Source organism: Cynocephalus volans, chromosome 15 (genome assembly GCF_027409185.1).
Source record: "Cynocephalus volans isolate mCynVol1 chromosome 15, mCynVol1.pri, whole genome shotgun sequence".
NCBI lineage: Eukaryota > Metazoa > Chordata > Mammalia > Dermoptera > Cynocephalidae > Cynocephalus > Cynocephalus volans.
This window is the reverse complement of record NC_084474.1, coordinates 9,371,977-9,399,532: the sequence shown is the minus strand read 5'-3', so window position 1 is coordinate 9,399,532 and position 27,556 is coordinate 9,371,977. Positions and strand designations below refer to the sequence as shown.

Genomic DNA, 27,556 nt, shown 5'->3' with positions numbered 1-27,556 from the left:
ACTGTGACACAGCTTCATCTCGCTCAGATGTCAGCTTATTTAAGGCTTCCTCCAAAATGCCCTTCCCAAACCCCTTAGTCAGGTAGGCTTTCTGTGAGCTCAACCCTCCTATATAGTTGTATTCATCTCTAATACCTGGTGGAGTGCTTGGCACATAGAAGGTATCCAATGAATATTTGTAATAGTAATTTTAAAATGCATTCATAAATCAATTAATGATTGCTAATCTTCACAAAAGCCTATACATCAGTAGCTCCATTTAACAGGCGAGAAATTGATCCTTATAGTGCCTAATATACAAGGGTAACTCAAAGAGTTCATGGGAAGGTTCGTATTATATTTTAATTGTATTTTTTCCAAGAACTTTTGGAAGTACCCTCATATTTGCAAGTTATTTAGTAACAAAATTGGCATTTGTTCCCAAGTTTCTCTTATTCTGAAACCTTTGCACAATCATCATTACCAGATTGGCGTTTTGGTTCTCATTTCTTTTCAACTTTTCAATGTTTATACTGATAGAGAAAGAGGCAGTATAGTATATAATGTGTAAGATTACAGATTTTTGAGACAGACTGCGAAATTCAAATGCTTGGCTCTGATGTTTACTAGCTATGATACCTTGGGCTATTTACAAAGTTTCTTTGCCTAGTTTTCCATACCTGTAAAATGAGAATAATGATAACTGACTCATAGAAGTATTGTAAAGATTAAGTGAACTGATGTACAAAGCACTTAGGACAATACCTGGCACATCCATGTAAGTTTTATAGACCAGATAAATAGTATTGATTCATTTTTGTTATTACCGGTGTAGCTTCATTATCAATACATCAGAAGAGACAAGGACTTCCTGACTGGTAGTCCCAGACTAGACGTTACGTAGTCTAGATATTGAACTTAGTCTTTAGATTTGTTGGTGTGATGGCTGCTTTAAGAGGTGCCCCTCAGAACTGCTCACCCATCCTATCTGTGTGAGACTGGCCTCTTTGTCAAGTCAATAATCCTCCAACCACCAAGTTGACACACAAAAGTCTCCAAACATGATCTGTATGCAGAAAAGTAACCCATTCAGCACTGACTATAACGTCCACTCATTTGTTCTTGTGCTATAGGAAGTTTTCCTCTGGGAAAAGCAATGTCCTCGAAGGGTGATTTTGCATGTCAAATGTGAAGCCACAAAGCAAAGAACGTTAGCGCTGTGCTCATTAATGGTAGCAGAGCTTTCTTACTTATGTATAACAACTGACAGTAGATTAATATTTTATATAATGTCTGCGAGTATTTATCTCCAGGCCTCACTAGTCTATGTAAAATTTTTTCCATGGCAAAACTAAAAGGTTTATAATAAATTTTATGTAGAAAGTTGAAATGAGAAGTACTCTTTGATTTCAATTTGTCATATACAAATTGAAAGAGTGCATATACACAGGCAGTCTCAGATACTCGTGATAGTAGCATAAGTTGGTGTGGCTTCTGTAGGAGGCAATTTGTGCACATGAATTTAACATCTTGAATATATTAAAATATTTTACCACTCAGGATTTCCAAAACTCAGAATTTAGATTAAAAGAAATAACCTAATGTTTGCAGAAACATCTGTGAGCAAAGAATTTAAAGAAAAGTCTGTGAGCAAAGATCAGTTCTTCACCATTGTTTTTCTTGACTATTTGTTTACTTAACCTCTGAGTCACTCTAATAAAATGCAAGTTCAATGAAAGCAGACTTTTTCCACCTTTTCTCCAGCCGTATGACAAGTGCTTAGATTACTTGGCATATAGCAAACACTTACTTTTCTGTGTAATAAATCAAATAATGATCACCGTGATATGCTAGATAGCAAGAACAACTGGAGAAGGAAACTAAACGTCAAAATTACAGGATTAGCTAAATAAATATGGCCAAATGATGGGATAGTTAAAATCTTTCAAAAAGTTATAGTTTTTTTAGGAAGAATACAAATTGACACAGAAAAAAATCCCAAGACATATTTGTACGTGAAAAAGCAGATCACAAATTACATAATCTTAACTTTGCCAAAAAATGTTAACAAATAAAATATTGAGTGTTGTATAGGGTGATGGAGGCAGACAATTTTTATTTTATCCTGTAAAATTGTCCTTATTTAAAGTGTCATAATAAACTGAATTGTGTTGTAATGCATAAATAGTTGGGTTTTTTTTAAGAGCAGGAAATAAAGATTATATAGCTACTTGGAGAATAGTCAAGAAATAATTTAAGTCTAGATAAATATACAGAGATCAGTGTTGGATTATTATTGTGAAAAAGTTATCTCAGTGTATGGATAAGGAATGGACAAATAAAGCTGATTTGTTGAGGTGTTTAATTTATTTCTTCTTTCATTCTAATTTCATTAGTTCTTTTGCTAAGAACATATAATTAGAAAGCTATCTCATTAGCCATTTAATTATTTCAAAAAACTGGAGTTGAGTGTAATCTCCTTTTCCTCAGATACAGGTATATCTTTTAGGAATTGCTAGAATCTTCTTTACTAACAATAAACTTAAGTATTTCAGGTTTTTCTTCTACCATTAGGCCTGCAACAGAAATCAAACCATGCACAGTGATGATCAATCAATTAACTATATCTTCAGTTAGATCTTGCACTATAGAGCTTTAATGTACACTCTCAGTAAGGATGAAAAATTATAAACACTTTTGAGCTGATTATATTTTTGTCTCTCTGCTTTTAGAAACTTTTGATACACTTCATTATATTATAAATGTTCCAGCATTTTCTACTCTAGTGAGTCTTTAACTGGAAGAGAAATAACTAACATAAAACACAGGGGACACAGTTCTTCTTGGTTACAGAAACAAGGCAACCTTCAACAAGGATTTAAGTATCCAGCGTGGTACTCCCAAGCCTGCAAACCCTAGAGTCAAAACTGAATGTAGATTATTCTTTAGGTTTCACAGATTATTTCCATTTGAACTCTTAAAAAAAGACTGCAGAAACCATTTGGAATTTATACAATTCTTGATGACTTGCTATTGCAACAATCCTGTGCATAGCACAGACAATTAATTTACGACAACTGTATACTCTGTTGCATACTCAGAGAAATGGTCATACACCAAGATAAAACAAAAACTGACAAAGTGATTAACAAACAAACCTTTCACTGCTTTTGCCTTTATATTTTCTAATGTCAGGCCTCTCACAAATTTTCTCTTCTGAATTTTGCTCAGGTAAAAAAAGACAAACAAGAACCACAACAGAAAACCTGTGGCAACAATCGAGGTCTAGATTTACACTATTTACCTTTGAACTCTCTACTTCTCCTCAGCGGACCCCTGCCTAGCTCCGCTGTTCTCTCTCCCACTGAGGAACGCAGAATCTGCTTGTGAGTTATTTCAACTGATATGTGAGTGTCTATGCCTTTCTCTGCATTCTCTTTCTATATATTTTAATTTTATACATTTTATTTCTTTTATATTTTATTTGTCTTTATCTTGTCTTTTCTTTTATATCTGTGGGTCATTTGTTTTCATGAGCTACTTATGAACCCTGAACCACTGTTTGCTGAGTAAACCCTATTAAAATAATAACTACTTATTGATCATACCTTGAGAATCTTGCACATAATCTCATAAACTGAGAATGTTTTCTCTGCTCGGGTCCAATCCCAGGTGGTCACCTTTAAGAGATGAGAAAAGAATGGCATTTGTTTTGGAAAGGTAGCCTCTATTTTCTCTTTTTATTTCATTTGTATAGCATGGTACATAATTAGTGAAACTTTCACAGAGGTACCTATTTAGTCTCTCAATTGTGAAGTTATTCTCATAAAAGTTTATGTATAATGTTTGGTTTCCTACAGTCAAAGCTTTATCACCATTTCTCTTCCTATCCCAGCAAATATTTTTATATTTTATGCAATAATTTCCATTTTCTCAGAGTCTTTATAAATTTTAAATAACATGTGTATTCGCTGCAAATAAACACTAAGTATTTGCAATTTACACATACAATATTTTTTCTGTTTACCACCAGTTAAACACAGAGAAGTATACTAGATCACAACACTGACTTTAATTTTTAAAAAGACATCTAACAATGATATTAAGACTTTCTGAGATGCCTTAAGACATTGTAAAAACAATGAAATTGTAGTGAAATTGTTTCACTTACTTACGTTTATATTTGTCCAGTAATAAGAAATTATTCACAGTAGGAATTAAATAAAAGTTATAAATATTAAGGATTTTCCCTGTCTTTCTGGTGCTTTGAACTTTGTGTAGACACAGACATTCAAAATAGCAGCAAGTTGGGCTTGAAAATTCCTAGACCTTATATATTATCAGACTTGAAAGTGAGTGGTCTAGCATTTGATATTGATATTCAATACATATTTATTGAGCATCCACTGTTCTGTAAGGTAAATGTTTCCAAACGGAAGACTTTAGGTGAAATAGGTAGCCTCATATGGTACAAATGTTAATGACTAGAATATAGAATATGAGAACATCAAAAATATGATTGATTTGATTTAGAGAGATCTGTGCACAAAGATAAACATATTTGACTGTAATAAATGATAGCTCACCAGAAGGTATTTCTGATTTTTGCCAAGTAAATAGCCTTCTCATTTAAAATTGCAACACTGCAGAAGTTTGGCTAAGGTTGAGATAACTGCCCAGATGCTCTAATTTTGAGTTTTACGTATCATTACTTGCTAATAATAAATTAAATGTAAGTTGAAAACTTGCCACTAGAAATTAAAAGTGCTGAATAATTTTAAAAGGGCCCTTAAAAGTCCCTTTGAGAGTAAGAGATTAATAAGCATATTGGTAAATATGTGATACATTTTTAAAATCATTTACTCTGCTCTTATTCTTCTCTTAATATATTCATTTCTGTATTTTTTATTCAATAAACAAAATATACTGACATATGCTTGGAAATTTTTCTTAAAGTATCATTTTCCTTATTTTCATGGGATTTTAAAGAGCATTATGATTTGATCCATTATTTTTCAGGTTCTCAATTGAAACAGAAATGCCTTCTAGGTTTTTCAAGGATTATAAAGCAAATGTTTAATGCCAGAACATATATCTTTTGTAAGATATTTCAGAAACATTTGGACTGTTTTCTATTTTTTCCGAAATTTTTATTTTAAAATATATGAATAATATGCTATTTGATATTGTTAAGTTGATGTCAGTCTGTTGTGACAACATGGGAAAAACCAATAAGTTTGGGTAAAAACACTTACTGGAGGTGCCAGAAACTTGTAAAGACAGGAACCCCTGAGGGCAAGAAAAGTTGGGGAATATGTGCGATCTTGAAGGGGATCCTGTTCCCGTACTTCACACCAGCCCATGTAGACTATCTGCAAAGAAATTGAATATAGGTAACCGTGAAAAAATATTTTATTTCAGATATCTTATTGTATTTTGCATATACCATGGTATCATAATCTCATAAAAGTCTCAAATTAATCGATGCAAAACAGTGCATTGAAATAGATGCACCTTCAATAAGTGAACAAAAACCTCTCACAAGAGTTTCTAATCTTTCCATAAGCACTTATCAAGTGTTTGGTGGTTTGTTTATGCAATCCAACCTGACATTAATTTTATTTCCCACCTTACCAGTTTCTGCTGTAAAAAATATTTATTTGTAAAAGAATCCATTAACTCATCCAATTAGTTTCTCGATTAGTGGCATTTTATTGTACAGGAATGTACTCCCAATATAAAGTATTTGAGTGAGTAAAGGAGGCAAATCAACGAGAGACGCCTCATGTGATTACCACGAGGGTGGTCTCCACATCCTCCTGTGCTGACAGTGCGGGATAACAGACTTCCTCATCATAACCCCCGATCTCAGATGATATAGATTATGCTGGTGTGATTTATGTATCAAATGGTTTTGACACTCTTTTGCCTCCAGCTCTTAAACATAGGTAGATCAACATCCAAAAGAAAGTCATGTGAGATGAGCTGCTCCTTCTTGTGCATCATTTGATTGTCATGAGGGTCAAACACACATACGTATGCAGTAAGTATTACACTCCTGACAATGTAGTCACATGGCATTTCATTGCTCCCTCTCCACAGCTCTGTGTGGGAGGATATACTTCCCACAGTAACGGAGAGTAGTAAAGTAGATATTTAAGCAAATGCTGTAATCTCTAAGGTAATCACTTGTTAAAAGTATAAAAAGGAAAGTAACCACTTCAGTAAAAACTATAAAACTTCAAAATAAACAAAAGGAAAAAAACCCCCACAATTATTAAACAACACTAACCAATACAAAAGAATAACAGAAGGTGAATGAAAACAGAACTGACTGAAAATGGAAAGTGCATAGTAAGGTGGTAGAATATAACCAAAATAAGGGATTAATTATACCACGGGTAAAAAAAAGTGTTCTTACAACGATTTTCACACTGCACTAAAAAATAAAGTAAAACAAACAAAAAAAATGACCACCCTATATTCTGTCTCTATAAGGCACATCTAAACCATAAGGCTGCAGAATGTTTGTAAAGAAAAGAAAAGAAAACAACTTATATCAGAAAAAAACGAGGCCAAAAATAAACTGGCTAGACATACTCGTACTAGAAAATGTAGACTTAAGGCAAGAATCATTTCTAGAAATAAACAGGAACATTTTACAATGATAAAGTGTCAAATCTACAAAAAAGACATAGTAATGCTTAGATCTTGTATATCTGATAACATACCTTTAAAATATGTAAAACAAAAACTGGCAGAACAACTACACAGATATGACCAAATCAATAATCAAAGAAGAACAGTCTAGCACAATCTACTGTATAACTGAGCCAAAAATCCATGAAGGCACAGAAATTTTGAACAACATAAATAATAAATATGTACTTAATTTATTATTTCTAAGACACCTGGCTCAACAAAAATTGGGTAGAAATTATTTTCAAGTACACTGAAAATGTCAATAAATGATTACACTTTTATAATCATTATATTATTACAAAAAGTAGGTATCAAATAAGTTTTATCATTCAAAAGACATGTTATGTCCTAATTAGAATCAAATTTTAGCAATATTCACAGATAGCTAGAATACTAGCCCCATATTTGGCAATTAAGCAGTATACTTCCACAGGTCAAATGAGAAATTACAAATAAAATTAGAAAATAGCTCAAACTAAAAGGTAATGAAATATGATGTATCAAACTTCCGGGATTCAAAACAGAATATTCTTAGGATTTTATAGACTATATGCATACATTTAATAAGTTTGAAAATCAGTAAGTGAGAAAAAGTTTAGAAACAGAGAGAAACCCAAAAACAAAGTAATAAAAGAGAAAGTATTGGATGCAGTCATTAATGAAATAGAAAAGAAATATACAATAAGCACGAAAATAATTGTTAATAGTAACTAATAATATAATGGTAACGGTGGGCATAATTTACTAATTTGCAGGATCACATCCTACAGACATTATAATCATATTAAAAGGACATTATAAACAATATTTTGTGAGTTAATTTTAGAATTTGAATAATATATATTAATTATTAGAAGAATATCTGAATGGATAAAGGAAGAAATTTTTGAAAATTAATAATTCTATAATTATTAAAGCAACTTAATCTGTAATTCAAAACATTTCAAAAAAGAAAACCTGAGAGCCTGGTGAATCCACCTTCAATTTCTACCAATTGTTTTTAAGAAAAATGATCCAGCACCTTGCAAAATCTTCCTAAGAATGAAAAAATGATCAGTTCTCAGTTCTTATGAAGTCAACATAATCTTAACAGCAAACCTAACAAGTATATTTATTATGAAAAAGTAAATTTATATTTTACTCGGTCTTTAAATAGGTAAAAATCTATATTTATTAATCAAATAGATACACTAATATGTAAAAGAATCAGTATAATTCACAATATAAACAGAGTGAAGAATAAAAACAAGACTCTAAAAAAATACAGAAAAAAATTTGATGAAATTCAACATGTATTTATGATAATGAGTCTTTAAAATTTTGGTATAGAAGAAAACTTCTTAACCTAGACAAAGATATACCTGTATGTTTCTTTCTTTTTTTTTTTTTTTTTGTCTTCAAAGCAATGTATTTAATGGTGAATTATTGAAAGTATCACTTTAAGATCAGTAACAATACAGGGATACCACTATCACCACTAATAATCAACCAGGAAATCTGAGTCTTATCCAATGTATTGTGAAAATAAAAAGAAATTGAAAATACTAGGTTTAGAACAGAAACAAAGGGGCTGGCTAGTTAGCTTAGTTGGTTACAGCGCAGCCTTATAACACCAAGGTCTTTGGCACAGATCCCCATACCAGCCAGCCACAAAAAAAGAAAACTAAAAAAAAAGAAAAAAATAGAACAGAAACAAGGTCAACATTTTTAGTTCACAATGTGAATTTGTATATAGGAAATATAAAGTAAACCTCAAATAAACAATTACAATTATTTTGTAAATTTATCAATATTGCTAGGTATAAAATTGTTATTTAAAAATAAATTATATTAGAGTATCCTAAAAAAAACAGAAAAAAAAATTTTAAATGAGACAATTGACAATATTGTGAATAAAAAATAAGAAAAAGAAAGCCAATTGAAAAGTAGGCAAGAATATTAACAAGGCTTGTCATAAGAAAGATTTTGGCTATTCGACTTATAGGAAATATTCAACCAAAGTGCTCATCAAGGAAATGTAGTTTAAAATCATTATTCATATCTACCAAAGTGGCTACCATTCAAAAGAAAGTGTCAAGTTTTGGTGAGAAGTTGTCACAATGTAAACGCTTTTACGTGGTGTTGAGAGCTTGACTCTTCTAAAATGAACTGGACACCAGCATGTACACAGGTGCACTAGGGCACGTGCACAAGAGTGTTCATGGCAGCATTATTCTGAGTAGTCCCAACTATGCACTGATAGTTGGAAATATTAATAAACCATGTGGCACGTGCACAAGAGTGTTCATGGCAGCATTATTCTGAGTAGTCCCAACTATGCACTGATAGTTGGAAATATTAATAAACCATGTACCCTCCAATATATATTCTATAGATGAAAGTAGTAATAAACTGTAACATAATAAGAGTATACAGCAAGTAAAATTAATAAATTACAGTTACATACAAGAATATGAATGAATCTCATGAAACAATGCTGACTGAAAGAAGCAGACGAGAATAATACCTGTACATAATTCTATTGAAATAAACTACAGTGATTGGAAATGCGTTCTTGGTTGGGAGGGGGAAAAAAAGCAGTATAGAAAAAAAGACCATTATTACCAAAATGTGAGGATAATGGTTACTTTAGAAGAGAGGGAGCCACTTGTGTCTGGGAAAGAACGCAGACTGGGGAGCGGCACCTCAGTGGCTGGCAATCGACTTTTCTTAACCTGCACGGTGGTTTCATCAGAGTGTGGCTTTTTAATAATTAAATGGTATGTTTCCATATTAGAAACATTCTATATTTGTATTACATATTTTTTTACATCTCATTTTGAAAATAGCATATGATGTGTATTATTATTAACAGTTTTATAACAACATTACATTAAAATAAAGTTCTGTGTGTTTAAAGGGAAGAGAGTATTCTGGCAAACGTGGTAGGATTGCCCTGTCATTCTAGGGTTGTTGCAATGAGATGAAACTTTCATTATTACAAATTATATCATCTTAGTCGCTATTTCTCCATCAAGTCAGGGTTTTAGTTTTAATTCAATTTGGTGAAACTGTTTCTTTGTCTGTGATCCTCTGTACTGGCAAGAAAAGAGAGTGGCGTGGTGTTCATACCATGAGAGGAAGCGCTTACTGCTCTTAAGACTGTGGCATTCAGGTTTGTTGTCTCTTCCAACCTCTGTAATTTGCTGCAAGCTGACATATTAGGAATGGTGTACTGTTCTTATTCAAGAAATGTCATCATTAAATACAATTTTATTATTTTCAACTGAGTGTAGCTTTGGGAGATGAGATGAGGCTATCACCAATAAAAATGGGATTTTCAGCTCTGTAAGGGATATTTCCTCCTGCTTATTCCCTGGGCCAAATACCTTTTCATTCACTATGCCAGAGAGTGAAAATAGCTCTTCTCAACATACATGGATGTCAAAAGCACTTTTCATTTTTCATCATTGCCAGGACTTGTGTGAAATAATTAGATGGTTAAAGAGACACAGACATTTCCAGTAAATCCTTTCTATGTGTGTCACAGAAATAATAATTCTAAAGAAAAAGTGCCAATCTTAAAAAAAATTAAAAGATGGGAAACATTGGCGTAATAGAAAGAGGATATTTTAGAAGCAAGTACAGTTAAAAGGAAGTATTTTCCCATGCACATGAAATGACAAAAGTACTTCCAAACATCTATCATTTTAAGATACATATTTTGAGAGCTTGCCTACTTTAAACTAAATGTATAATTATCTCAAAACACACCTGATATGTGAAGCCTTGTACTATACAGCAACAATTTATTTATTCTTTATTTCACATTTTATTTTACTTTATTATTTTTCTTCATTGAAATAGACTATTTTGGGAGCAAAAGTGGGAAGAAAGTGGGAAGTTCCCATACGCTCCCCCCCACATCCTGCCCACTGTCGACACCTCCCACCACAGTGATACTTATTTGCCATCCGCATTATTTTCTTTGGTGAATTATCTTTTCCAGTATCTCTCCTATTCTTTATCTGGTTGTTTCTTTTCCTGTTGTTGAGTTTTGCGAGTTCTTTGTATATTTTGAATAATAGTCCTTTATCAGATGTGTCTTCTGCAAATATTTTCTCTCAGCTTTTGGTTTGTATTCTCCTTCTCTAATAATATCTTTCACAGAAAAGTGGTTTTACTTCTTATGAAAGCCATTTTGTTAGTTACCTCTTTCATGGAATGCACTTATGTTACTGTATCTAAAAAGTTATCACCATATCCAAGGTCATCTAGATTTCTCCTATGTTATCTTCTAGGAATTTTTTAGTTTTGCATTTACCTCGAGGTCTATGATACATTTTGGGTTAATTTTTGTAAAGAGTGTAAAGTTTGTGTCTAGACCTTACACCCTAGGCCTTTGCCTGTAGATGTTCAGTTTTTCCAATACCATCTGTTGAATAGACTTTTTCCTTTTTCAAAGATCAGCTGACTATATTTGTGTGAGTTTGTTCCTGGGTTCTCTGTTCTGTTCCATTGATCTATTTGTCTGCTCTTTCACTGACACCACATTGTCTTGATCACTGTAGCTTTATAGCAGTCTTGAAGTCGGGTAGTGCAAGTCCTCTGACTTTGTACTTTTCTTTCAATACTGTGATGCTTATTCTGAGTCTATTGCCTCTTCATATAAAATTTAAAATTGATTTGCCAATATCCACATAGCTTGCTGGAATTTTGACTGGGATTTGCAACATTTTAGAATGGTCATATTTGTTTATTTCTCCCCAGTTTTGGGAAGCAAAAGGGAGGTGGGTATTTAAGGTGTTTTATAAAAAATACCTGATATGCCACGTAACAACATGTTCATAATAAATGGTAAAATTGAGGGAAATGAGAAATTCTTACAGCAAAATTATCATAGCATACTTAGTCCTTTACTTTTATTACAACAGGTTCACTAATTTGCCTAATTTTTTCTCTACCAAAGTGAAGGCAGTCAGCATGCTTATCTAGTCTGCCTATGCTAGTGTGGTCTCTGACCCAGCAGCATCAGCATCTCGGGGAACTTATTACAAACACAAATTCCCAGGCCCTATCTCAGGCCTCCTGCATCAGAAAGATTCCTTTAAATGTGGGGCTCAGCCCTCAATATTTTAACAAACCCTCCAGATGATGGTGGTGCTGCCTCAAGCTAGGACTTCTACGTATTCCTAAATTAGGGAAAAGACCGTCTAATTATGTTACAATCCCAGCAGCTGGTAAGGCTGTGTATTACTGGGAACAGTGTTTATTACTTAAGGCAGAAGAAACCATTATGAAACTGTTCTAGTATTTGAAAAAAAAAAAAAAAGATGGGTTCTTAATCACCAGGGTATTTCTAAATAGAACAATGGTGTACCACCTTGTTGCAGACCAATGCTACCCCCAGTAATATTGAATAAAACAAACAAAAAATTTTAAAAGGAGGATGCAAATGCTTTAGAGAGCATTGCAACGTTACCAAGGCAACAAAGACCTAAGCAGCCAAGCTCCCAGGGTCAAGGAAAGCTCAGAGACCGTGAGCCCCTCTTCCTCCCTCATTTCCTCATGGCAGACTAATTGCTGAGAGGCTGAAACGTGAATCCCAGCAGTTGCAAAGGAATAAATAATAAATGTTGGGTTTCAGAGCCCTCCAGGAAAAAATATCAGCAGGCTCAACACAGGAGGGAAAAGAGGTGAGCAGTGGGCCGTGCCTCATAAGGAGAGCCCAGTTCTTAAGTGCTCAGCCCTGACCGGGAGAAGATAGATTGTACCTATGATTTTATTTTGTCAGGAATAAAAGTAAATTCTCTCTGAAGGAAGATATAACTTAAAGCTCTGAATAATGTTGTCTACATATTTATATGTAATGTTTATTTTTAAAGCAATATTTATAAACTATGCAAGAAGGCAAGAATAAAATTCAGAAAACTGGAAGATAAAATGGACAAGAGGGAAAAATAACACAGGGGTGTAGGAGATTCAGATTTTGGAGTTATCAGACACAGATCAAATCTACTATGCTTAATATGTTCAAACATTAGATGGCTAGTTAGAAAATTGTAGCAGATAACTGGAAATTTACAAAATAATAAAGTGGTAGGTATCTAAAAATGAAAATAGCATAGCTGAAGCAACAAACTCCATGTATAGATTTACCCGAAGTTTATACATAGCTGAAGAGGAGCACAGAATTAAATGAATTTAATAGTCACTGTATACAGAGTCAACATCACAATTATGTTTCTATATTAAAAAGTTCATTTTCTGTCCCTTCATGTGTGTACACAGCTTATTAGCAGAAGTTTAAACATTACCATTAAAGGCAGCTGGGAGTAACAGCTGTTTCTCCAGGCCACAGCGATCTAAAGCACCCACGGAAAGCAAGAGGGTGAGATGTGAAATTTCTTGCCAGGGAGCCAAGGATTGGCTTGCCCGCTTCCCAGCATGGATGGATCTTCTCCTTTCATGGTTCTCACCATTCAGCTCAAGCTACAGGCCGGACCACATTTCATCATGGCCTGTTATGTCATTTAGCACCCAAGTTCAGCCTCCCTGTGGGACCAGGTGTCAGCCTACTCTCCCGTCTCCAGAATCAAACCCACTCCCTCACTTCCTTCCAGGAAATTTCCCTTCTCCCCAATCCCATTGTTATTTTCAGTTACCTGTTGTTTGATAGATGTTTCATAGGTAATTTTATTTTTGAGAGGCTTTTGCAAGACTTTTGCTGTGTTAACATTTCTCTAAGAGAAAACAAAATGAATTTGAAAAGGAATTTTAAATGGAAAAGAAGTTACAAAGTGAGATAAATATACCCTGAGTGCTCTGGCACACTCAGAAAGAAGTATTCTTCAGTTTTGGTAGGAGAGCACATTGTTGACTGTGCGTTTACAAATGAACCTATTGTCATTTTTATGTCCGTAGAAAGCCATCTCCTTTCCCTCTTGCCAGCTGCTTTCCTGAAAACCACTGCTGAGCCAGCAATTACCATAGTAGCACAAAACCCCTCAAATGGGGACCATGGCGATTACCCTGATTTGTCACCACAAAGGGCTGGCTATAAAGGCTTCTTGCAAGACACTGAAATTAAGAAGCTTGGGTCCATGCCAGGGCATTTTGGAGAGTGAAGAAAAAAGAGACACCAGTGTCAGCACAGGAAAGCAGGTAGACGTGGCAGCAGGGGCAGTGTGTAGTAACAGGAAACAGGACGGCTATTTTCTGGCAACATGTGTTAGTGTTATCTGAAATACAGTAATTATTCTAGGTTGACTTTTCTCTGACAATCAAAATAATTTCAGGCTGTCTTGATTCATGATTAAAGAGTTAAAACTCAAGGTTATTTGCTTGTTTGGTTTTTTGCCAAAAGAAATTTCAGATATAATGACATCCATGGTTGCAGAATATATGGATGACATCTTTGGATGATTGGTAACCTGAACATTTTCCTCCCCCACTCTCCATTCTAAAAATAGAGTAATTCATGCAAGGCTCTGTCATAAACACTAGGAATTCAGCAAGGAACTAAACAGATTAAAATACCTGCAATAATATAGCTTAGATTCCATTTTGGAAGACTGAGATTAAAAAAAAAAAAAAGCAAAATATGTTATGTTAAGAGTAAGAAGTCCTAAGGGAAAGATGGTAAGTACATCAGGAAAGGAAAATAGGATGTATTGGGAAGGAGCTGAAATTTTAGCTGAGATTGCCATAGGTCTCATTGATGATGTATTTGAGTACAGACTAAAGGAACTGAGTCAGCTGTTTGGATGAGTGGAGAAAGGGCATCGGGGCAGAGAGACCAGCAGGAAAGGCGGGAATTCAAGGGCTGGCCAGGACTGTTTGGGGCGTGGTGAGGCCATTTGTCTAGAGAAAAGTGGTTTGAGTGGAAGAAGACTTGATAATGTGATAAAATGGAATGTGGCTTCCCATGTGCAGAACCTGTGGGCAACTGTGAAAACTCTGGCTTTGCTCTGAATCTGAGTCCAATGACAAGCCATGTGAGGTGTGAACAGAGGAGAGGAAAAATTTGATCTGTGTTTTGGCAGGATCACTCCACTGAAGAGGAAGCAAAAGAGAAGCAAGAAAGCCCCTTACGAATGCTCTTGCAGCAAAGCAGGTGAGAGAAGATAGAGGACAGACTGGTGTCCGGGGAAGCTTTGGTAAAGTGGTTGGACTCTGGATGCATTTTGAAAGTAGAATCTGACATACGGTGGTGAAAGGAAAAGGGAAGTTAAGGATGATATAAAGTTTTTGACCTTTGCAATCAGAAGAGTGGAAGAGACCATGATGAGATGGAAAGACTGAGAAAACCAGCTTTGGAGAGAAAATCAGGAGGTCAATTTTAGACATTTTAAGACTATAAAAACTTTACAAGGAAAGTAGAAATGTGAAATACTAAATATGATAAACCATTCTGGAGTTCAAGAGAGTGATTAAGTCTTGTCATGTAGAATCTTGAGTCATCAGTTTAAGACTGGTTCTTGAAGACTTGAAAACGAAGTGACACATGCAAAGTGAGGAGAGACCCACCTACAAGGTCCTGGAGCTGCAGACGTTCTGGAGAGGTGGAGAAGAGGAGAAAACAACACGGGGCTGGGAGAAAACCCAAGCAATTTCAGATGTCATGAAAGGCAAACGAAAAGAAAATGATCAACTGCATCAAATGCTGGACAACTCAACTCTCTTGAGGACTGAGAATGGATCACTGGATTTAGGAAAACGTGTTTACTTTTGACCTTGATAACAGGAGTTGCCATAGAGTGGTGGAGGCAAATCGTTACTGGATTTGGTTCGAGAGAGTATGGTGGACAGTGATCACAGACTATGCATAGAGTCTCTTTTAATAAGGTTTGTTCTAAAAGGGAGCAAAGAAAGGGGCGGTCATAAAAAAGACTTAGAAGAGAAAGAAATGAGGATGAGCTGCAAGAAACAAGAAAGGACAGCAGCTGAGCTCGCCCTGCGCGGGGGTGGCAGGAGCTGGGAGTGCACGTGGTTTAGTTACAGCTACCACAGAGTGCAGGTGCAGGGGACGGGCATATGCACTCAGCTCTGGTCGCTTCAAATTTCTCAGTGAAGCAGGAAGCAAAATTGTCTTCCGAGACTGAGGATGAGGGCAATCGTGTTGAGGTTTAAGAAGACAGCAAAAATTCATCTCAAAGAGACAGAGAGAATGGACTGGGGGAAAGTGGAAGGAATGCCAGTCTGTTTCTGCATTTACTGGACTTCAGTGATCCCGAATTTTCCGTGAGACAGCTGTTTGCTTTTCTTCAGCCATATGTAGCTAGATGAGGACAGGAATAAAGTGTGAAAGTTGGATTTAGTTTGAATTCAGGGAGAATAAGGAAAAATAAATCAGCAAGTGGGCTGAGGATCTAAGTCAGGAATGATAATAATATCCGATAATGGAATTTAAAGCTTATGTAAGTGGCATATGATGAATGAGGTCAAATGAAGGCAAGGAATCAAAAGTTGAAGATTCTGCTACAAATGGTGTTTTGTGGAACGTGAGGTGTCTGTGGGGCTGCAGTGGAAGGTTGGAAGGTGTCACTCAAAGGCCAATGTTTGGAATTTAGGTTATTGTCACAGTGTAGCTACTCATAATGATGAGGTGAGGATATGACCATGGGAATGCGTGGCTGAGGAAACATGAAGATCAAGGCAGTTAGATAAGAGCAGGTCATGAAACTGAAAGGCCAGGATGCTTTCACATGTCTTCTCTCATATGGAAAGTACTGTCACAATCATGGTGCAGATATTTATAATCATCCAGGGATGAACATTATTATGGGACTGGGTAGGTGTCTGTAGATGGCTGGTATAGTGGATGGTGGGGCGGGGGAGGGAGGGAGGGAGCGAGAGAAAGAGAGAGAAAAGAAGAAGAAGAAAAAAGAAAGGAACAAGAAGAATACCTACCTATCTCCAAGTTTAATCAGATGAAAACTTAAGAAATGAAATTCAGATAACACTTGAGAAAACTGCAGGATCAAATCAACTCTCCACAGGAGAGCCAGGTTCAATTATCACAGGAAGGTGGAAAGAATGCAGATTAAAGAACTAGAGGAAAGGGAGGCTTTGCTGATGACTGACCCTGTCTTCATAAATCTTTCCAACTCTACTCTGTTCAGAATAGGATGGTGGGAAGGGAAGGAGAAAGCCTAGAGTATAAGCAATACAAAGCAGGAAAAGCTATTCCCCGTCAGAGATGGATGCACAACACACAGTAAAGAAAATCAAACTCCAGGTGTCCTCTCTCTCTGAATGTATTCCTCATACAGCCGAAGTTCTCACTAAGCAAATTAATTAGTCCATATTATCTAATTAAGTTCTGCATTGCTAAATCAACTCCTCAGGCAGTTTGCTAAACTCATTTTTGATGGTGAGATTAAAATGTGTTCAAATACACAGCAATACCCAAGAAGTTTCATGACCAGACAAGAACTTGAAGCAACTGAAACATGGGATGCAACATGAGGATTAGTCATAAAAAAAACCCTCGTATATCACTAAATTTAATAAATAGTGGTTACAGATGGGAAAACCAGGCTGATAAAAATCTATGGAGAAAGGGGACTCTCATTAGAAAGGTTTGTTGAAAAGACCAAAAGTCTTAAAACATCATGATACACTAAATGATAAGATTTGTTAAGTGTCATAGGTTTGTTAAGTGTCATTCATTTTATAAATATTCGGGGTAGGAGGTTACTTGAGACATTATTTGAATGTAAGTATATCATTAAATATGTATTATTATAGCAGAAGTATAATTGAATTTTTTCTGTAAACAATCTGTAAAAATCTGCCAGGAAGACACTGTAAGCATGATTACACAGGATTCTGTAAGGATAAAAAATACATTAAAAAAATACATCAAAAGTAGTACTTTAAGCGAACATATGTTTGTCATTACAAAACTGAACATCCCTTCATGATAAAGACAGAAAATTAGCTACAGAAGGAAAATATCTCAGCACAATAAAAGCCATATACAACAAACCCACGACCAATATCATCCTGAATGGGGAAAAGCTCAAAGTCTTTCCCTTAAGAACAGGAACAAAACAAGGATGCCCCCTCTCACCATTCCTATATAACATGGAAGACTAGCCAGAGCAATCAAGCAAGAGAAAGAAATAAAGGGAATCCAGATTGGAATCTTGGAAAAGATGAAGTCAAATTGTCCTTGTCAGGAGATGACATGATACTATATGTAGAAAAACTTTAAGGCTCTACTGAAAACCTCTTAGAGCTAATAAATAATTTCAGTAAAGATTCAGGATACAAAATCAACACACAAAAATCAGTAGCATTTTTTCTATTCCAACAACAAACTAGCAGAAAAAGAAATCAGGAAAGCTATCCCATTTACAATAGTCAGAAATAAATAAATTAAATAAATAAATAAATAATAAATAAATAAATAAATAAATAAATAAATACACATAGGAATAAATTTAACCAAGGAAGTGAAAGATCTTTACAAGCAGAACTACAAATCACTGCTGAAATTAAAGAGGACACAAAAAGATAGAAGTAACCTTGTGAAAATGTCCATAATACCCAATCTGATCTACAGATTCAATGCAATCCCCATCAAAATACCAATGACATTTTTCACAGAAGTAAAAAAACCCCATAATCATAACATTCATATGGAACAACAAAAGACCCTGAACAGCAAAAGCAATCTTGAGCAAAAAATAAAAATATATATAGCCAGAGGTTTAACACTGTCTGACTTCAAACTATACTACAAAGCTATAGTAACCAAAACAGCATGGTGGTGTCATAAGAACCTACACTCAGACCATTACAACAGAACAGGGAATCCAGAAATCAACCCACATACTTACAGCCACCTGATATTTGACAAAGGCAGCAAGAACATACATTGGGGAAAAGACTGACTCTTCAATAAATGCTGTTGGGAAAACTGTATATATATCCATATGTAGAAGAATGAAACTAGACCTGTACCTCTCTCCATATACCAAAATCAACCCCAAATGGATTTATGACTTAAATGTAAAACCTGAAACTATAGAACTCTTAATATAAAACATAGAGGAAACATTTCAAAAAATATGAGTGGACAAAGACTTTATGAATAGAACCTCAAAAGCACAGGAAACAAAAGACAAAATAAACAAATGGGATTATATCAAACTATAAAGCTTCTGCACAGCAGAAGAAACAACAGAGTGAAAAGGCAACCTACAGAATGGGAGAATATATTTACAAACTATGTATTTTACAAGGGATTAGTATCCAGAATATACAAAGAACTCAAACAACTTAACAGTAAAAAAAACAAGTAACCCAATTAAAAAAATGGGCAAAGAAGCTGCATAGGCATTTCTCAGATGAAGGTAAAGGAACAGCCAACAGACACATGAAAAAATGGTCACCATCACTAAGCATAAGGGAAATTCAAATCAAAACCACACTGAGACATCATCTCACCCCAGTTAGACTGGCCAATATCAAAAAGACAGAAGGTAAAAAACACTGGCGATGATGAAGAGTAAAGGCAACCCTCTCCTGCACTGGTGGTGAGACTGTAAATTAGTGCAGCCAGTATGTAAAACAGTATGGAGGTTTTTCAAACAACTACATATAGAACTGCCATATGATCCAGCAATCCCACTGCTGGGTATATACCCAGAGGAATGGGAATCGTCAGGTCAAAAGGACACCTGCACTCCCATGTTCATCACAGCTCTATTTACAACAGCTGAGTCAGAACCAACCTAAATGTCCATTGATGGACAACTGGAACAGGAAAATGTGGTATATATACACAATGGAATACTACTCAGCCACGAAAAAGAACGAAACTCTGCCATTCACAGCAACATGGATAAACTTAGAGAAAATTATGGTAAGTGAAATAAGCCAGGCACAGAAAGAGAAATACTGCATGTACTCACTCATAAGTGGGAACTGAAAAAACAAACAAAAAAAAACAAATAATAAAAAAGGAAAGAAGCAAAGAGCACAATAATTCATTTAATTTTCAAAAAGAACAGAACTGAGGCAACCAGAGGTGGGAAAGGGGGAATGGGAAGGGTGCTAGCAAGAAATTGGTAAAGGGCCACAAAAACGATTATATTGTGCAATTTTGAATATACTAATTATCCTGATTTGAGCATCACATATTGTACACAGGTATAGATATGAACACTGTACACCACAGATATGTACAATCAATTATGTTTCAATAAATAAAAACAAGACAAAATGTATTTATCATTGATATGGAAGCAATAAAGTCAAACACATTTCTTATAATTCATTTTAATTTTATTGCTATGATGATACTACAATTTTTACTCTACATTCTTTCATAAAAGATTGTAAAGGCCATACATTACACACAAAACATCTTAGAAAACTGTATTAAAGAATAAGAAACATACAAAGGAAAACGTTGAAAACTTGGCTTAGTGAGGCATTAGCCATAATTTCCTATTCTGGTAAGGGCTGGTCACTAAAGATCCACTGTGAAAATAAACAAGTCATTGAGACATAGCAATAGCTTTTCTCACAAAACAAATTATTTTATAACAGAGTAATTAGCTTCTCCTAGAGAATTTTTAAACTTGCATTTCCTTTTAGTGTATTTTTAGTTTCTGCTTTTACATACTTCATACATTTTCCTTAATATCAGGTTGTAATTAGAACAAATAAGAACTATTAAAATGATATTATATAAACTTCAATAATTGAACAGTTGAAAAGTTTAAAAACAAACAGTAGCAACAAGAATTTTTCAGCTTTTTGAGCATAACTTCAGTTAAGTAATTCAGTGATAGATATAGGTCTAGATAGATGTAATCTGCACATACAGTAATACTTCTGTCTTTGTAGACATCTGATATTATTTTGTTGGTGCAGAAAACCTGCTACTATTATAACATATGCTATTCTAAACTCCAATTTTAATTTTCAAACAAATCCTCCATGAGGTAAAAGAGTGTCTAAAGTGAAAATCTTGAGAATATTTTCTTCTGTTGGAAAGAATGTCTACTGAGACACAATTGTGTTACCTCCTTTTAGAATCTCAAGAAGATTCTCAAGAATAACTCGAGATCTCAAGAATAACTGCTTTGGTTACTCAACTGAATATATCACTACGGCATTTTCTATTAAGACATTGAGAAGTAATTTTCTCCTGCTCAGTTTTTTTCCACTAGAGTAACTAGCATTCTGATAAAAATTCCTGGAACTCTATGTTTTGATTTTTCATTCAAGCATAGGAGAAATTAGATGAGTAAAGTCAATACTATTATATAAACCTTTGAATCTACACTAACTTATAAATAATTACAGACTTGGTAATTTATATTGGCACGTCATTTACACTGGCACATCATTTCCTGATACCAAAATCTGTATTAGTTTCCTGTTGTGGTTGCAAAAATTACCACAAACTTCATGGCTTACATCAGCACAAATGTATTATATTATAGTTCTATTGGTCAGAAGCTTAACATGGGTCCTACTGGGCTAAAGTCAAGAGGTCAGTAGGCTGCATTACTTTCTGGGAACTCTAGAGAAGAGCCCATTTCCTTCTCTTTTCCATCGTCTAGAGGCTACTTCCATTCTTTATCTCATAACCCCTTCTTCTGTCATCTTCAAAGCAAGAATGTGGCATCTCCATATTTAAATAAATTACTTAAAAAACTAAATAAATCCAATATTCATATGTATAACTTAAATATACTAGCAAATAGTCCATATTAATCCTGGGATTTTTTATTACCTATCTTCCCTTTGTCATTAAGATAAGATATCCAGTTCTGTATCTTGTTTGGATCAAAGATAAAATAGAAGCTAGTGATGTACTAAACATGACACTAAAGACTATAATAAGATAAGATTTAGAAAACCTGGATCCTAAGCCTGTTACTAAACTTCACTTGCTTTATGACTTTGGGTAGCCATTTAATCAAGACTGTATTTTGAGCTCCTTGGGAGTAAAGACCATTTATTCACATAGAACCTACTAAAACTTAAAATGGTTATCATATAGAGATAACAGAGAGGAGGTTATTGAATGGAATTAAACATTTGGGGTCTTTATCTCAAACATGAAAAAAGTAAAATAAAGAATTCTGAAAGCTAACTCCAAATTAAAGATTTCATAATTTTAATAAGTGTGACCACATAGAGAGAAAATTTTAATCATCATAAGGCACCTGAGCCCCAAGCAAGCAAGGACAAAATGCTAATATTTTGAGATAATTTAGTATGTGAAGGTGGCACATCAATTAGGTATCCAGAGGGGCTCAATTTCCCTTGCTCTTTGCAGGTAGGTACGACCATGTGACTAGATCTCACCAATGGGATGTGAGCTAAAATGGCATAAGCACTTCCAGGATAGGTTTCTTTAACTTATTTTTCCAATTGAATGCATTTTGACATCAAGACTTCGGCAGGTGATGAAGCACAAGACTAATTTCTGAATCATGGTGTGAAGAAAAGTTGCCTGCCAATCAGGCACCCCAGTCTTGGACTGTTAGATGAGAAAAATTAAACTGTTTGGGGCATTACAAACTTGGGACTCTATTTGTTATGGCAGTTTACCTACCCTAATTAATGCAATGATTAGAGAAAATAGTATTGTTATTATTAATTTTTTCTCAAATGATAGAGGCATTATAATAGTACTTTGAGACTACTTGTATAATGTAACTATATGATAGCCTATCTCAGGAACCAAGATTCACTATCCCTTTAAAGCTTAATGTCTTACTTAGGCAAATAGAAGATGATGAGCTTACATTAATTCTTTCTTTTCTTATTGGCATCATTTTTTTATCAGCTCTCTAAACTTGCCAGGCACTGTGCAGAATGTGGGAAATGAAGAAATTAGTTTATGAAAGACATACTCAGTGAGTCTCTAGATTATCACAAGACACTATTCAAGGTAATTGCTATGCACTGAGCGTTTGAGTCATTTCAAAATCTATGTTAAATCTAATGTCCAACATGATGGTATTTCCAGGTTGAACTTTTGGGAGGTGATTAGCTCATGAGGGTGAAGTCCTCAGGAAAGGGATTAGTTCCCTTATAAAAGAGTCTTCCAAGAGCTCCTTGCCAAGAAGACAGCAACCTGTGAACCCAGAATTGGGCCCTCAGCAGACACCAAATCTGCCATTGCTTTTATCTTGGACTTCCAAGTCTCCAGAATTATGAAAAATAAATGTTTGTTGTTTATAAGCCTCCCAATCTCTGGTAGTTTTTTTTTTTTATAGCAACCTAAATGGACTAAGATAGTAATCATGAAGTTTTAATAGCATCCCTAAGAATTATTTTGGTTTTCTGAAGGACCAGTAAGTCTGATAAGGAGAGTAATAAGTTGGAAAAAATGCAAATTCTTACATGATGCTTGATGGCTCATACCCTTGCATAATCCATTTGTCCTGAGTCTGTGTAGGAACTTAAAAATATGAGAGATGTCACTCCCATGGTTATTTAGCTTTATATGGCAAAGACAAAGAGATATTACATATGCAATTAAAGTTCCTAATCAATTCACTGTAATAAAAAGGAATATTATCCAGGAGGAACTTAATCAGATATGCTATTTAAAAGTGATTGAAACAGCTGGGACACATGCCTACTGGCCTTGAAGAAGCAAACTGTCATTGTGGGGAGGGCATTGCGTTAGGAAATGGCAGGTAGCCTCAAGAACTAAGGGCTGCAGTCCTACAATCTGAACTGAATCCTTGTAGAGAATTCCAAGCTTCAGATGAGGTAATGGACCTGACCAAAATCTTGACTGCAGTCTTGTGAGACCCTGAGTAAAGTGCTCAGTTGAGCCAAGCCTAGACTCTTGAGAAAGAGGAAATGAGATAATAAATATGTGTTGTTTAAAGTCTCTACATTTCCCTTTCCACCCAAAAGCAGGCAACAGAGAAATACTCAGGGTCTTAGGCAGAAACTGAGCATGGGCAGCCCCCTTCACCCAGAAGCGGGCAAGAGAGCAACACCTGGGGTACCAGACAGCTACTGAGGGCAGCCCCCTCTGCCAAAAAGCAGGCAAGAGAGCATGCTGAAACCACCACTTCTGTGTGGGTGGCCCACAATAGTCACGGCCACAGCCACTGCTGCAAAAGCAGTTTGATGCCACAGTAGTTGCCACAGCCACCATACAGGCAGCCCTCCAAAGACTTGATCAACTACATTGACACAAGAAGAGTCACCAGCAGAGATCATAAAAAGAAGAGGATGTCCCTCTCCTCAAAGCCCACTCCAGAGTAATAGAAGAAGCAACTGCTCTACCAGATGATCAGATATCAATGTGGAGATATGAGGAAAAAAAAAAGAAAGAAAGAAAGAAAATACGACATCAACAAAAGAATACAGTAATTCTCAAATACCAGACCCTATAGAGAGGAAACACTGGAAATGACTGAGAAGGAATTCCAAGCAACAATTTTAAGGAAACTCACTGAGATATAAGACTCAGACAACATAAAGAAATGAGAAAAAAATCCAGGATATGAAGGAGGAAGTTTACAAACAGGTTAACACCTTAAAAAAAGAATGTAGCAGAAATCATGGAACTGAAAGATTCACTCAATTAAATAAAAAACACAGCCAATAGGTTAAGCAGCAGGCTAGAAAAAGCAGAAGAATTTCTGATCTTGAAGACAGTCTTTTAGAAATAACCCAGGCAGACAAAAAAAAAAAAAAAAAAAAAAAAAGAATTTTAAAAAATGAAGAAAATCTAAGAAAGCTAGCAGACAACCTAAATCTCACAAACATTTGAATCATGGATGTTCTGAAGGGCAGGAGAGGGAATAGACATGGAAAACCTATTCAATGAAATAATAGTGGAAAACTTCACAGGTACAGAGAGGGACAAGTACTTTCAGAACCAGGATCTCAAAGATCCACAAACAGAGTCAACCCAAAAAGATCCTCTCCAAGATAAATTATGGTCAAACTGGCAAATCTCAAAGACAAAAGAGAGAATCTTAAAGGAAGCAATAGAAAAGTGCAAGTAACCTATAAAGGAGCCCTATCAGACTAACAGCAGACTTCTCAAAAGAAACTATACATGCCAGAAGAAAATGGGATGACATATTCAAAATACTGAAAGAAAAAACTGTCAGTCAAGAATATTTTACCCAGCAAAACTATAGTTCAGAAATGAGGGGGAAATAGTGCACTTTCCAGACAAATAAAAACTGTGGGAATTCACTGCACCACGACCAGCCCTACAAGAAATCATCAAGAGAATCCTGTATCTGGAATCCAAATACTACCACAAATACACAAGAAAGAACAAAACCCACTGGTAGCACAAAAATGCAAATGAGAAAGAGAAAGAAGCTAAATCTTACCACCACAATATACCTTAATGATAGTATAATAATTCCCCTGCTTTATTTCTGATTTTAGTAATTTTGGTCTTCACTTATTTTCGTGGTTGGTCTAGATAAAAGTTTGCAAATTTTGTTGATCACTTAAAAAAATCAACTTTTAGTTTTTTTGATTTTCTGTATTGTTTTTTAATTCCCTATTTCATATATTTCTGCTGTAATCTTTGTTATTTCATACTTATATTTCCTTTCAATTTAGTTTGCTCTTCTTTTTCTATTTTCTTATGGTAGAAGTTTACATTACTGATCTGAGATTCTTATTTTTAATGTAGGAGTTTAAAAGTATAAATTTTCCTCTAAGCACTGCATGAGACCTGCATTCTATACATTTTGATATGTTGTGCTTTGATCTTTATCTCAAAGTACTTTCAAATTTCCCTGTGATTTTTCTTTTTACCCATTGTTTAATTTCCACACATTTTTAAATTTTCTGTATTTCCTTCTGTTATTGTGGTCAGAGAACATATTTTCTATGATCTTAGTCTTTTTATATGACTAAGATCTAAGTTGTTAGACTTGTTTGGGAGAAAAAAAAAAACAGATTACATTTTACATTTTGAATATGCTAATTATCCTGATTTGATCATCATATATTGCACACAAATACTGATAGTCAACTCTGTACCCCCAAAATATGTATAATCAATTTATTTTGATAAAAATAATAATAATAATAATAATAAAAGTCTCTACATTTGTGGTAATTTGTTATGCTGCAATTTGTATTAAAAAGCTCATATGATTTTGGTACTAGAAGTTAGGTGCTACTTTAATATATAACTAAAATGTGAAAGCAGCTTTGGAACTGAGGAGTAGATGGAGGCTGGAAAAGATTTTGAGGAGCATAATAAATAAATCCTAAGTCCCCATAGAAAAAAACTTAACTTGGCTTCCAGTCAAGATGGTGGAATAGACGGTTGCCAGCATCACTGTCTCCCAAAAATCAACCAACTTAAAACTATTAAGAAGCAACTACAGCTGATCTGGGCCACTACAGCTCAGCAAAAGAGAAAGAGAGACCTTCAGAGTGCATGGAGGCAGGAGAAGCCACGATGAGAGAAAGAAAGGACTCTTACAAACATTTCAAATCCCAGCTACTTCAAGGCTAGAGCTGGTGAGCACATGGAGCAAGAGCTGGCAAAAGCCACAGCTGTGCCCTTATATGAAGTTGTTTGGAGGTGGGAGGCGGAGAGGAAGTCCTTGGCCTTCAGGCCAGCAGGACCACTATCAGGGTTCCCATGGATCCACATAGGAGCAAGGAGACACAGCAACCAAAAAAGAAGCCACTTAGAGGCTGGTGAGTAATCACAAGGGACCAATGCACTGTCTGTCCCATGGGAAGTGTTTGGAGTACAGGTGGTTGGGGAGACGGGCCAACTGGGAGAACACTGGGGCACAACATGGACAGCTGATCTGGCCCCAATCAGCACAGGCCCACTCTATACAGACAGATTAGGAATATAGAACTTCAGGGAGAGCAGTTTGCTGAAAAGACTCAGGTCCAGACCAGAGTTTCTACACAACCCAGGTGTACCGGATCTCGCAAGACCTGGAAGTACCTACAAAGTCAACCATTAAAGCCTGAACTGCACAAAAAGCCCAGGGAATCAGCAGCAAAGCAGCAATTTAACTCAACCACAGGGCTCAAGTACTGCTCCCCACAGGAAGTTCCCCCATTTTAGAAGAAAGCAAAGGACGACAAATTAGTTCCCATGCAGAGTTTAAGTAGTGGGAACAGCAAATAATCCAACATAGAACTGAAAGAAGAAACAAAATACCCACAGACCAGAGACAAAGTTTGATATTAACTAGTAAATGTCTAACCCCACCAAAGAACACCTACAAAGCATAGAAGGATGGAAGCCCTCTGGTCCCCCAAGCCAGGGAGGCAGGAGGCCCGAGAACCTTAGCCATGCCTCTTGACACCCACAACCATCCAAGTGATGACTACTGAACTGCTGCAGAAAACACCCCCAGCTCCCAAGCCAGGGAAATGGGGGGATGAGGGCTACAGCCACAATCCCCTGACATGTGCAACCAGCCTAGTGATGACCACTGAACCACTGCTGGAAGCCCCCTGGTCTCCTGAAGCAGGGAGGTGGGGGGGGCAAGGGCTTCAGCCACAGCCGCTTGACATCTACATTCAGCCCAGAAATGACCAAGTACCACCAGAAGCCCCCTGGTCTCTGCAGCAATGAGGGGGGTGCACAGGCCTCAACCACACCCCCCTCTTTTTTCCTTCTCCCACTCTATTTACTTCCCCCTTCCATTCTCCTTCTCCCACCCAACTGCTCTGCAACAACAACCTAGAATGTAAAAGCCGATAGAGCTGGGGACCGACCCCTCCTCCCACAACAAGGCAAAGAGCACACTAAAACACCACTTCCATGTAGGCGGCCCTCCACAACCACCACAATAGCCATTCCTGCCACAAAATTGGCTAGATGCCATAACCACCATGCAGATGGCCCGCCAGCCACTCAAGTGCATTGACACAAGGAGAT

General features: G+C 35.8%; 1 protein-coding gene across 2 annotated transcripts in view; it reads right to left on the bottom strand.

The window, feature by feature from the left end:
• SNTG1 (syntrophin gamma 1) overlaps window positions 1–27,556 on the bottom strand; it is a 359,598-nt gene that overhangs the window by 81,257 nt on the left and 250,785 nt on the right. For both annotated transcript variants that reach the window (XM_063079906.1, XM_063079907.1), the window contains exons 12-13: window positions 5,235–5,351; window positions 3,588–3,659 (exon numbers count right to left, since the gene is read on the bottom strand). In XM_063079906.1, the coding sequence (XP_062935976.1) occupies window positions 3,588–3,659; window positions 5,235–5,351 (189 nt within the window). The remainder of the gene's footprint in view (window positions 1–3,587; window positions 3,660–5,234; window positions 5,352–27,556) is intronic.